This window comes from Aspergillus fischeri, genomic scaffold, assembly GCF_000149645.3.
Source record: "Aspergillus fischeri NRRL 181 1099437636264 genomic scaffold, whole genome shotgun sequence".
NCBI classification, from domain to species: domain Eukaryota; kingdom Fungi; phylum Ascomycota; class Eurotiomycetes; order Eurotiales; family Aspergillaceae; genus Aspergillus; species Aspergillus fischeri.
Window position 1 is genome coordinate 5,776,374 of NW_001509762.1, and position 12,825 is coordinate 5,789,198.

Here is a 12,825-nt window from a genome sequence, read left to right on the forward strand (position 1 = left end):
ATTCCCCTTAGTTTGATGGATCCCGGCTGGGCAAAAGGGAGTATGCGAGCACGGGACGGCAATGACAAAGACGTCTATCAAAGGATTCTAACTCAAGACAAGACTCGCTTGGCAATCCAAGAAAAACTGGTAACGACTGAATCCGAATCAACAGTAATGATGCAGAAGCAGAGTTCGTTGTCAGAGGGATATCGAGATGTTTTCTAGGCAGTCACTTTTGGCTCCAGCGCACTATTTTTGGCGCCGATCGTCTGGTGAACTCGTAAGATACATCATCACTGGGACTGTTCAACTGTCCAGCCACTGCCACGCAGCACTGTTTGGATGCAGCAAATCAAATGATCCTGCCGAGGAACCCACAAACTCAGATTACGACGATTATTATTCATCTTCTGAGGCTGGGGTTGGTCCAGTGGATCGTTTTCTTTGTTCCTTTTGGAGTTTACTCTGCAACCCTACCCTATCTATCTCCTGCTTGGGTCAGGTACCTTGGGTACCGTAAGTACTCTATCCGTACCTAACTGCGCTTCGACGGGATTGGTCCACCAGACATTACAGGCTCAGCACAGCCACCTCATGTTTGACATGTTTGATGTGCTACATAACTAATTCTCACTACGAGTTTATTGTAGCCGATCAAGCCGTGGTGCAGACAAACAGTGTATCTTCGTGTTTGGTTTCATATAATCTCACATTTGACATTAAGCATTATCCAACGCCTGCGGTCACACAAGCCAATCAGCTTCTGTTCCGCAAGGTAGTGTTAGTCTTGTACATCAACAAGAGACACGCTAGTGAATGCAATGGGTTGAGTATGGGTTGAGAAAACTCAGTCCCGTCTGGTCCAAAAACACCTCTGGTGCAGAAGCGAAAGATGAACGGCTCGGCAACCAGAGGTGCCACCAACTGTCGACCCTCCAAGGTTCGAGTACACATTATTATAACCTTCGTTGAATCCGTCCAGTACTCGTGCTCACATTAATAATCCGGTTCCCTTCACTTCATTAATTCTATATGGCGAGACGTGTCGGCCATAGGATGAGAATGATAGCCCAAAGAACGCCCCGTTTTGAACGCCTGAAAAGCAATAAGATAAAAATACTTTTAAGCCGAAGATAGTCAGCTTGCTGCGCGAGAACGAAACTTGATCGGAAGACGACTTACCGTCAACACTGACATCCAGATCCAACCGGATGGAATATCAGAGAAAAAAGTACAAAGTCGTTTATGTCTATACACAATCCACTCCTCTCATGATGACGGACTCCCCGAGGCGGAGAATGCCGAAGACGCAGGGCTGACATGCGGATCGAGAATGCCGAAAGCAGCGCCCATCTCTTCACCGCTATGGCCGGTGAGCAGCCACACCAGGCGGCTCAGCTTCTGGTACAGCAAAGACGGGAAGTAGAGCACCAACGCCCAGAAGAGAAGAGAGAGCACCACAATGACGAAAGTGTTGGCGACGAGCTTTTCGCCTGGTGTCATCACATACAGTCCGAAAGTGACCTCATAGCGGTAATACCCCAGTTGAATATGATCGACAATACGTTGCAGGATGTTGCGACGGGGATTCTTCAGCGTCAGACGGCTTGCCGAGTGTGTGCTCGAAGCAGTCACCATTGCGGAAGAATACTTGCTAATGAGCTCGTCGACGGCGGTCGGAGCATGGGAGATGTGCGTCGTGGCGGAAGGGGTGTAGAAGGTTCGTACTTCGGTTGCCATGGCTGTGTAGGTCGGGCCTTTGCTTTCGGAACTAATTTCTCGTATCCTTGTTTCGGAGGAAAGCGGTCTTGTCACGTCCTTTTATAGCTATTGAAGAAGTCGCGTCACGGGTACACTCCGTTTGGTTCTTTCCCTGTGGAATGGCAAGGGCTGGAGAAAGTCTCTAGCAAGTACAATAACGTAGGTACGTCCCTTTTATTTGGCCGACTTCTCAAGAGCGTTGAGCACCTTTTCCCCGTCTGATCTTTAAGCGATGGGCTGGCAAAACGGGTGCCGGGATAACCGGAGGAGGCTGAACAGATAAGACAGCAGAATCCAATTACTGAATAGAAAGACGCTGAAGGTGCGCGAATGCTTTTTAATGTAACAGGCAAAGAACAAGAAGAGCGTGCGTATCAATACAGGAGAGGTGAGTAAAGGAAGGAAGAAAAATCCGACAAGGAGAGGAAAGGAAGGGGTGTGATTAGTAGCAGGCCTTAAGATTATTATACCCATAGAAGGAGGAAGAACAGGATTGGCGAACCCGGTACGGCGCGGATAAGAACAGCCGCAGGATCATCCACTTTTCACTAGCTTGCTGCCCTATGGGCAGTATGTACCTTAGCTCTGTCCGGGTATCTCAAGTCGCAACAACTATGGATGATTAGATCGGTGATTATAATTAAAGAATTAACCATAAAATCTTTAATTCTTCTATGCTAATCGATTAAACTGAAAAGCTTGTAGCGACATCATTATTGCCGTGTCTTGTCTGGACATTACTCAGCTAGGCGGAACTCATGAGCCGAACTATTTTTTTTTCCCTAATTCTTTTGTCTCCCGGGTGGAACCCTTGATTAGACCCAGATAAAATGGTTAAATAAATATCAGGCAGGGTCATGGTGGCATGAAACGTACAAAGATACAACAGCTGATGGTTCTAGTCACTTCAGGAGATGATCTTATTCAGTCCTGGACTCCTCATAACATACTCCGTACCTCTTTAGATAGTTCTTGCCAATGAAGTGCGTGCCTTAAAGATCGCCATCTATTTCCTTAGCGGCTTCCATACCCAGGCTAAGTACGTCTCTAGTCTGCCAAGTATCTACATACTCCATAGTCTATCTACTGTCTCTCAGCCAAACTACGTCAGCCATGGCTTTTAGATTGCAATACTTCCTTCAGAGCCACGTGATTATGGGGATCATTCACAATCCTCTTTCTGCAAGAAGTCATGGGTCATCAGAGTAAGTTAACTCGTGAACTACTCTGTGCTTACTACTGCTTACTACTGCTTACTAAGGTAGGCATTTGTTAATGTCGTGGTACCTGATCAGGTGACCTCTCCTTCGCCAGTGATGTCATGTGCTGGAACCCCCCACCTTCAGTACCTTAGGCATCCGTAGTTCTCGCTCTGTTCTGAACTCTGTCTAGATCACTCAACTTACTGTTCCTGACAACATCCCACTCCATCCATCCAACTCCCATCAATCATCAATCATCATCATCATGGCCGAAGAAGAAGACCCTCTTATCAAGGCATTGCCGCCAGCGACCGACTATCTCACCTATCTCACCCTGTTGGAGTACCAATTGACCCCCGCTCGCTTGCCCACTCTGCATAAGCTGCTACAAGATGAGACCCTGACAACAAACATTGGCTGGGATTTGGTCCAGCTATTACTACCAATGCTGCCTCAATCGCTGGAATGCTTGCAAGATGTTGCTCGCCTTGGTAACCCCCGAGAAGTTATCCTGAGGGTTTCTGATGCTCTGATGCGGCTTCAACCTGATGAGGACGACTCCAACGCTCACACCCCACCGGGAGATTTTGATGCGCCCGAAACACAGTCTAAATCAACTACCAGCTATAATGATAGACTTGGCGAAGGGACAACAACACCTCCACGATATGTCGTGCAATTCAACTCCCTGGTCGCTATGCTTTCTATTTTACATTCCCGCATTCAGACCAAATCCCCGAGCCGATTTCTCGCGACATCCCTCCAGGCAGTTCTAGAAGCATACACCACACTGCCAACCAGTGAGACAACAATTGCACTGTTGGAGTTTCTCCGTGACGTGTCCCCGACGAAAAGGCCCGCTCCACCTCCTAGATCGGCCAGCGAGTCAGGTGTGTTACGGGTGTCGGCCGCGTCCGCCCCAGATCCCGAAGCCGAAGTTCAATCTCCATCGCCGAAGACCAATGACGAGCCGGCTCTTGTCAAACGCTTCCTACAGTTTGGTCTGATCGAACTTCTAAAATCTTATCTACTGGGTCTGGTGGGTCCCATGGACCCAGGGATGTCATGGGCCATCCGGTTGCATGAAAAGCTTCATCCTGAGACGCGCTTACCCGGGAAGGACTCGCAAACCGATGTGTATTGCAGTAACAACTATTTGAAGGACAGAGACATGATACTGGCGAAGATAATTGTAGGTTATGACACCTTCCGCAAGCATTGCACATTCTGACCGATGTAGGCTCTGTCGAGTGACTTTGGTTTGAGCGACGATCAACTGCTCGCAATTGCCCTCCAGCCTGCTAAAAACCAGCCTGCGCCATTGGATTTTGATGAGCCCCCCAAAAATGTCGAGGACATTCCGCTGGAGAGACATGGCTCGCTGTTACTGCTCGCTGGACGGGCCGCCATGGCTGAGCTGTTCTCATCCGGACAAGTTCCCCCCATCCCGGTCTTCCCTGATCTAGCCCGTATCTATTCGAATTTCATCGGGCCAGTCAAATCTCCGGACGATGTAGCATTCGGGCAGCCGCAGCCGCTTCTAGACTCTTTACTCACACTGACTACCCTTTCATTACGCAACAACGCGATCGGAGAACCAACAGATGACAAGGAATTTTACGATCTTCTTCTCGCAGTGACTGCTTGCACGACTCGGCAGACCTACAGCATCATCCGGCAGCTCCCCGAAGTCATTGTCCACAGCCATCCCTCTCAAAGCACCCGCTTCAAAGTCATCCGCAGGGTCCTAGAGGACGAGCATCTGCTGGCGGTGAAGGACCGAGCAGTCGGATGGCTGAAGAAGGAGATTCTGGCTGCGTCAGCTCAATCCTCCAATAACGCCACAAACATCTTCCTCAACCCTCACTATTTCTCTGTTCTTTTCCCGCTGCTTTTCAACTCAGCCGATATACTTCTCAACGTATCCACCGACATCGCAGCGTCGTGGATCCGATTCTCTCGGACACTGGCTCCATCCATCCACGCTGCATTGAGCCTGTACTACATCTTGCTTCAATCTTCGACGCTGCGGACGCAGTTACAGCTCGAGAAGACCTACCCTTACTTCCGCAGCCGATTCCTGGAACCCCTCAAGACCGTCTGTCATGCCTTTGAGGCGGAGATGACGCAGAACGGCGGTGATGGCCGCATCGAGGCCGCTGTCGGCGAGGAGATGTCTCAGATCGGCATGGCCCGCTCCGTAGGGCTCATCTCGCATGTCGTCGAACGGGTCGAGGACGCGCTGGAAAATGCATTCGGGGGTACTGATCTGGAGTCGTCGGAGCCGAGTGCGGATGATATCGCTCGGGTGGATGCGATTCGGAAAGAGACCGTACTATGATGATTACGTCCAATATACCCTAGTCGTATAAACAATGAGACCAGACCTCGTTTCAAGCCACCATGCATGATACCCCATAGGCCTTTACTTCCTTATCATTTACGACGAAGCAATTCATCAGATCTTCACATTCATTCCGAACTATCACGACCAAAGTTTGTAGAGAAAACAAGTTCCAGCACCGACCAGGTCTCACCCAGCCCAAGATACAACAAGCAGCTAGCCCGGAAGAAGAAAACAGAAGCACCAAGAGGGTGGAATGACAGGAAAGCAAGAGCCCAGGTCCCTCTGCCCCCTTCACAAAAACGCAACGCAACGTCCCTCCTCCCCTCCCCATCCTCGCTACCCAACTATCCTCCAAAACAGCCCCCATCCAGCAAAGTCGAATGCGTCACATCATGTCGGATAATCGTGCGCGGGAGAAACGAAGAGAGTCGAAAGCACGCAGACCCCGGGAGGACAGGTCAGGTCAGGTCACTATAGCAGAAACAACTCAAACGGAAAGAAGACAAGTAGACGCCCGCATTTGGTCGGTTGATTAATTTTGGGCTGGCGGTGGCGGTGGCTATGGCTAGGTTGACGTTGAACGGCACTAGTCGGTAGGCGCTAGAACATTGCGGGCGAGGATCTCGTCGATGGGGAGTTTACATGACGACGCAGCCGCCACCGGGGGAGGCTGGATGCACTTGTTAGTATACTGCACTGCAAGTCTGATTTGGGGGAGGGAGGGGGGTGCATACACTTGACGACAACGGCGTCCTGGACAGTGTTCTGGGGAGACATTTTGATTGATTGGGGTTTTGCGTGAAGCAAAGAATGAAGTTTTGGATGCTTGAGATTGGGATTGATAGGGTTGATGGTGGGAAAGAAGAGGATGATCTCGGGGATTCGACGATGGCTTTATATCTTCATCTGAGGAGTGTTGAGTCGGCCTGCGAACTCTGCTCTGGTGGTGTATCTCAGCTTTGATTTGGTATGATGAGGAGGAAGATAGGATGGAAGAGAGTGATGGTCTGGTGGCTGAAAGGAATGGATGCATCTCATGGACTCGAGTGGCTATACCATACAGTCGGATAAAGAAGGAAGATCGATATTCAAGTCGGGAACATTAGTATTCTTCCCGACTGAGTCAATGGCGTCGGGATGGCTCGTCAATGCTGTGAGTGGTGCGAGTCTTCGATCGGCTTGGTATTGTTCTCGACTTGAAAGACTGCCATTGTCATTCCCGTGGTCAGTCAATGTCCGCCGGCCTGCAGCGAGTATTCTTCTCCTAATCTCAATGGGAGATTCGGCTCTAGGATCTCGAGCTGCGTAAAGTAAACCTCATTCATTTCGGCAGTCTCCATTTGTGGACAATTGATCTGGAACACGAATCTTGATCAGCGCGAACTTTATCGTCTTGGCCTTCATGTACACTGTACAATATGTAGGACTTCGCTATGTACTGGAATCTAAGTGGCTCAGTTTATGCCTCGTCAATTGACGCGCTGCCATGGTCTCTGTAGGTCAATCGAAAGATACAAGGATATTGAATGGCGTATCGTATGCACTGCAGATCACATTCCCAAGAAGGCAAAAACATAGTACTCTCATAATATGGGAGTTGTATCCAACAATATTTAGCGAACAGATTGATGAGATGCGGTCGTCCAATCAGAGGGCCGTTCCTTGGTATTGTTCTTCGAGGGACAATATCAACCACTCAGCCTGAAGTCAAAACTTAAAGATTCCAATCGGAAGAAAGAAAGAAACAAAGAAGAAAGAATAAAGATCAAATTATCCAAATTACTAGATTTCTGATTAGTTCCAATTACACAAAGAAATGTCCCGACCTCCTCAAGTGTAGAGGGGCTCCGTCAAATCGTTGAGAGTCAATCCCGACTTTGCAACATCTTCCTCGATCAAGAACATCAATGGCATCTCGACCAGCGTGCCCTTAACCTGACTCAGCAGCTCCTTGACCTGTCGAACGCCTTCTGGACCAGGAGGGAAGTCGTCCCGCACAACATGTCCATATTCGTACCGCGCGGGCTTGGCTTTCTCGTCCTTGCCGTAGGACTCCTTATCGGCGTTCTGGAAATAGTAGCTGTAGAACTCCCGGTATGTCGCCCAGTTGCGCACGGTGTCGTCTGGAACAGCATGGAAGACTTTGCGGAAGACCTCGGTGTTTGTCCTTGCGCGAGTATTCCAGAGGCTCTGAAGGGTGTCCGCGAGAGGATCTGCCGCGATTTGACTCTCTGGAGCGTCAAAGTCAAAGTCATTGGGAATGCCCACTGGCTCAGAGTTGGCGTCTGGGCGTTGGTAATCTTGGGGTGGCAGGAGTCCGAGGTGCTTGCGGAACAGTTGTCGACGCAGAGAGGCGGCGAAGCGACTGGCGGTCCATGGCTTGCCATTCATGGTGGACTGAACGGGGGTGTAGTCTTCGATAATGACCGCAATCTCTGAATCGTGATCCCCGAGCTGGGAACGATCATTCAGATTGGCAGAGCCACAGATGACGACCCGATCATCGGCAATCATGACCTATTCATCATCAGTCAACCAGTTCCTATCATACGAGGGTTATGTCCAACCTTAGAATGAACATAAAGTTCCTCAGTGACAAATGCATCTATCTCGGCCTCACTGGGACCTTCCCAAGGCACGTTGCGAATGTCCTCGCCGTGAAGCATATAACACTCGCTAACAGTATCCCACCGGCTGGATGTTGGCTTGGCGGTCGACACTTGATGAGCAGCCTGCTGGTATTGTTGCTGGAATGGAACACTTGTGTCGAAAGCGGTCCGAGCTGGTCCAGGACCATACCCTCCCTGACCGACCGCATCCAGATCATGCTGTCTGCGAGCGTCTTCATAGTTGACGCCGCTTCGTTGCTCGGCTTCCATCATGCGACTGTTGACATTGATACGGTCGTAATTGCGAAGATTATAAAACCGGATATACTCCATCGGGTTGACCCCTTCCTTGGCGATCAGCTCCATGATGCTGTGGCCTCCGCGGTTGATGGAGTTGTACTGGAACTCCATAATGGCACGCGTTCCCAAAGATGCATCGTCTTCCAGATCACCGGCAAAGCAGGGGACGGTCGGGATTACAACAATGATCTTGTATTTCTGGCCCGCCCGAGCTGCGCGCAGAATGCGCTCCACAATAGCAGCACCAATCTTGTTCTTGACCGGCTTCTGAGCATCACCTGTTGCTGTGATAAAGAACTGATTTTCGATGTAGACAAAGTGCTCACTGTTGCGGATCACAGCCGCGTAAGCATCGGCGATCGAGTGTTCGGTCGGTGTTCCATTACTCCATTTCGCGCAGCTGCGCACAATCTGACAGGACATGTTGCCTCGCGGCTGAGAGTTGTGGCGCCCAAAGGAAGTCAGACGATCCTGGTATTGATGGACTTGTCCCGCCAATTGTCCGCGAATGACATTGCCGTATCCTGTCAGCTCATCCTTGAGACGGCGAGGAATGAAGCCAGATCCCCGTTCGGAGTCGCCTTGGCCACGAGCTTCCTCATAGGAGTCGTCAAAGCCCCTTGTCTGGGAGTGCAATCCCTCCTGAGTAGGGGGAGGTGGGAAATAAGGAGCTTGCCCATGACCTTGGGCTTGAAACTGAGACTGAGGAGCTGGGGAGTATTGACTGGGAGGTGGTCCCGGAGGTGGAGGAGGGAACGAATCCCCCGTATAAGTGGATTGGTGACCACCACTCTGCGATGGGGAGTAGCCGGCGTAGCTAGGCGAAGACTGGTAGCCCGGTGCTCCTTGTCCGCCAACGCTCGGCTGTGAGGGATAACCCGAGAGGCCCGGAGCCTGTTGTTGCGGCGGGGGTTGGTGATGTGGCGCCGACTGTTGGGCATTGTATTGTTGGCCGGAGGGAGAGCCCGGTCGGCCAGGCAAGACAAGTCTGGTATATCTTGCGTCCTTGCGAACCTGGTACTTCGTGTCGTAGATGAAGTTCCAACGCTCTACGAAATGCCGACGCAAATCTTCCACGACCGGCCCGTGCAAACTCACTGAGATATCGGACCAACCCATACGGGAGGTACGTTTCCGATCCAGCTGGTTCTTCTCCCAGTGCACAACATCTTGGAAGTCGAGGACTCTAGCATTGTTATAGTCCTGACCGGGGAAGACAATGTCGTCCAGATTGGTGGGATGGACATCAGCGATAGCGTGTTGATGGGTATCCCATCGGCCAAAGCACATATCCAAGCCTCCCATGAAGGCGATTCTGCCATCGATCAAGCACAGTTTCTCATGGTGGGCCCAGTAGAGGATCACATCATCATTCATGCCATACAGACCCTTGAGCGCATCGCCAGACATCTTTGCAAGCGAAACCGTGTCCAAGGTCAAGTTTTGGAGAGAGGAAGTAATCGAGGATGCCAGTCCTTGACGATCGGGAAGATGGTCGGGGTGGCGGAACACTGCGATATTGGGATGGAGGTCTTCGAGAGCGTGCTTGGTGTGTGAGGAGGACACTGCGTGAGCTACCATCAGTATAATGCGCTTGGAACAGGAATTCTCTGCCGGTCTTGATCTGTAAGTTGGTACATACGAGTCAATGCCTGAGTAACCTCCTTGTATACAATGACGTTGACCCGCACTCCACGCTGCGCCGCGGCCTGCAGCATCCGATCCAGCCGATATTGTTCGTTTTTCGCAGGTGGACGTCTCAGGTACAATTCAGGAGATAGCCACCCTATCAAAGGAGTTAGTCGCGAAACAGGTTTGCTTCTTTAAGAGATGAGCATCACTTACAGTCCAGAATCCAGATTGACTCCCTGGCGCTCTCGAGAGCTTTTGAGACGGCATAGAAGTAAGAGCATCCGTCGACATACCACTTCGCATCGTTGGCCTGCCGCGGAGGGGCAAAGCTACCGAATCTGTGCTCCGACTGAGGCTTATTTGGACCATACTCTGCATATGCCTGCTGTGGATCGAGAACATTGCCGACTCGCTGGGCGACTTCCGAGCCAAGTCCGGTGACGGTGTCTTGAAGCTTTCCTAAAAGCCCTGAAAGTTTGTCCTGCTTCGCGGGTTTTCCCTGGTGCTCGGGATTCTGGTACGGGTTCGGGTTCTGGTTCTGGCTTCCGTATGGGTAGCTTTGGGAGGATCCTTGATTTTGGTAACTCTGTCCCTGAACCGACCGTCACATAATATTAGTCACTGTAAGCACGAGGGACACGAGCTTCATGGACTCACCCCATAACCTCCTGGGAAAGGACCCTGAGACTGGCTCTGTCCTGTCTGCTGGGGCTGGGAGTGTTGTTGCTTATAAGTGTCCTTCAGCTTTTTGAAGGTATCACCAACGAAGCTTCGTGTGCTCTCTCCCTGACCATCTTCTCGTCGGTGGTACTGGCCGTAGGCCAAATCATCTTCTCGTCCAGACATTGCCGAAGTCAATAGGAGGCGATCGAGCTATAGGGGTTGAGGCACAATATCGCCCGCAGCTGATCGCATATAGAATCAACAACGAACCTTGAGGGATACGAAACAATTTATCCATATCATTGCGGGACAACCGACATAAGCCGGGGCCAGATCAGCCCAGTCCCTCATTTACACAGCCTCACCGTCAGCTCGTTAGTCTGTTGACACGCGGCACGCCAATAAGCCACTACTGCCCCGCTATCCTGAGACAATCGGCAAGACAGCCCACTCTCGGCTTGAGGAGAGAAAACAGATCTCTCCTCACCGATGAAGCCATCATTAGTTTGATTATGACACAAAGTAAGAAGCCTTCAGTGTTTTCAATAACAGGCACAGACTGCACCAAGAAAATAACGTTTCCTGGACAGCCTTAGGAAATTCCGTTGTAGCTGGCGGGGGTTTAAATTGTTGCCTACGCACCCCTCGTATAATCCCGCAACAAGCATTATTCGCTCCACTGTGGCGCAGCATTTGAACATCATAAATGTAATCACCGTTGATTTGTGGCTGAAGTCCAGGGACTGTTGATGGAAAATCAAGAGCGTCTGCTTCTGGCTTAGTATGAGAGATGAAATGGTCGATTATATGCACACTTGAAGGTACTGAAGTCATCAGCTTCATTGTGGTCTCGTCTACTTCGGATGATATATCCTGATCGATTCTCTCCGCTTCTCTGCAGTCCCCTGCGAGCTATAGATATACAATGAATGCCCGGGCGATCTGGTAAGCAATTATTGTCTGATATGTCGGAAGAGACAAAAGTTAGATATAGGACCATTGACCTTGAGGGTTCCAATTGAGGTTCTCCAAACACACCAAGGTACTTGGAAGAAATGAACCCCGCAGAAATCTGCTGGGAAATGGTCAGGTACGGTAAAGGAATTACCTTATCTACGGCGAATAGTCAGATCAGCCAGGAAAGGATAAGGTAATGGAGTAGTAACAGTACATTATCAGTAACAACTGCCTTATCTTTCTCTCCCCGCACGGTGTGATCTCCCGCATCAACCTACAAAAGGCCGACGTCGCTCCACTCATAGAAGAGCAATCCTTACCTATCTCTTCTAAAGATTGGAAGTATCGGTAAACATAGTGTATATTCTCCCACGCAGAGATCTTCTGGAATCGACCCAACTGACCACATCAACCTTCATCATGTCGCTCGCAACACTTGACGTCAGACCACTCCCTCCACAACCACTGGACAACCCACTAACGAAACAACCGCAGGCTACGCAGCATCCCAACCTTCCAGCATCCGCAGCAACCCTCTTCAAAGCCAAGGCCCAGAATAAGCTCAGCTTCGAGCAAATCGCCCAGCACATCGGCCGCAATGAAGTCGCCACAGCAGCCCTCTTCTACGGCCAGGCAAAGGCATCCCCAGAAGACATCCAGAAACTCTCAGAACTCCTCAATATCTCGCCCCAGGTTCTCGAAGAGCAGCTAAGCGGCTTCCCTGACCGTGGTCGCTCCGTTGAGATGCCGCCGAAGGAGCCCTTGATCTACCGGTTGTATGAGATTGTGCAGAACTACGGGTATGCGTACAAGGCTGTTCTCAATGAGAAGTTTGGGGATGGGATTATGAGCGCTATTTCCTTTTCGACCAAAGTGGAGAAGGAGACGGATGCGGATGGCAATAATTGGGCTGTTATTACTCTGAGGGGCAAATGGTGAGTTTCGGACTCTGGGCGTGAATGAAGCTGACAGTGGCAGGTTGCCTTTCTCTCGTTTCTGATGGGAATATGCTATAGATCGAGGTATGTCAAGTCGAAAGTAAGGCTTTTCAAATCTGTGAAGTAGTATAATATATGGTAGCACATCTCTAAAGACATGCATGGGTGAAGGATGACTATGTATTGTGCGATTGTAGTAGCACTCAGAGTAGTATTCTTGTAGTAACTATCAATTTGAATCATACTCATTGTATCATGTCCATGCTTTGATCTGGCTCGTTGATGGAGGATACATGAAAGACTACCTGTAGGGTTAGTTATGAACTGATATGTACCAGAGTAATTATTCGCGTCAACTCCAGATCGAAGCGAAATGATACTCAACGGAAGGACAGAAGCGGCAACTGCCCACGAGGCTAGTAGATTGTTCTCAG

At 50.2% G+C, this 12,825-nt stretch overlaps 4 protein-coding genes across 4 annotated transcripts, besides 1 other annotated feature; 2 read left to right on the forward strand and 2 right to left on the reverse strand.

The window, feature by feature from the left end:
• Window positions 1–1,251: 1,251 nt before the first annotated feature.
• Window positions 1,252–1,722, reverse strand: NFIA_091760 (serine palmitoyltransferase small subunit family protein; the record flags this gene model as incomplete). The annotated part of the gene is made up of 1 exon (XM_001261112.1): window positions 1,252–1,722. The coding sequence occupies one exon, from the start codon at window positions 1,720–1,722 to the stop codon at window positions 1,252–1,254; it is 471 nt and encodes a 156-aa protein (XP_001261113.1).
• A 1,251-nt stretch (window positions 1,723–2,973) lies between these two features.
• Window positions 2,974–3,001: a microsatellite.
• Window positions 3,002–3,210: 209 nt separating this feature from the next.
• On the forward strand, window positions 3,211–5,286 carry NFIA_091770 (uncharacterized protein; the record flags this gene model as incomplete). Its single annotated transcript, XM_001261113.1, has 2 exons — window positions 3,211–4,137; window positions 4,186–5,286. The coding sequence occupies 2 exons, from the start codon at window positions 3,211–3,213 to the stop codon at window positions 5,284–5,286; spliced, it is 2,028 nt and encodes a 675-aa protein (XP_001261114.1).
• A 1,836-nt stretch (window positions 5,287–7,122) lies between these two features.
• pld2 (putative phospholipase D (PLD)) lies at window positions 7,123–10,679 on the reverse strand (the record flags this gene model as incomplete). The annotated part of the gene is made up of 5 exons (XM_001261114.1): window positions 7,123–7,809; window positions 7,860–9,766; window positions 9,844–9,987; window positions 10,047–10,425; window positions 10,491–10,679. 5 exons carry the CDS (start codon window positions 10,677–10,679, stop codon window positions 7,123–7,125), a joined length of 3,306 nt encoding a protein of 1,101 aa, XP_001261115.1.
• Window positions 10,680–11,873: 1,194 nt separating this feature from the next.
• On the forward strand, window positions 11,874–12,453 carry cyn1 (putative cyanate hydratase; the record flags this gene model as incomplete). Its single annotated transcript, XM_001261115.1, has 3 exons — window positions 11,874–11,894; window positions 11,949–12,388; window positions 12,432–12,453. 3 exons carry the CDS (start codon window positions 11,874–11,876, stop codon window positions 12,451–12,453), a joined length of 483 nt encoding a protein of 160 aa, XP_001261116.1.
• Between the last annotated feature and the right edge of the window lie 372 nt (window positions 12,454–12,825).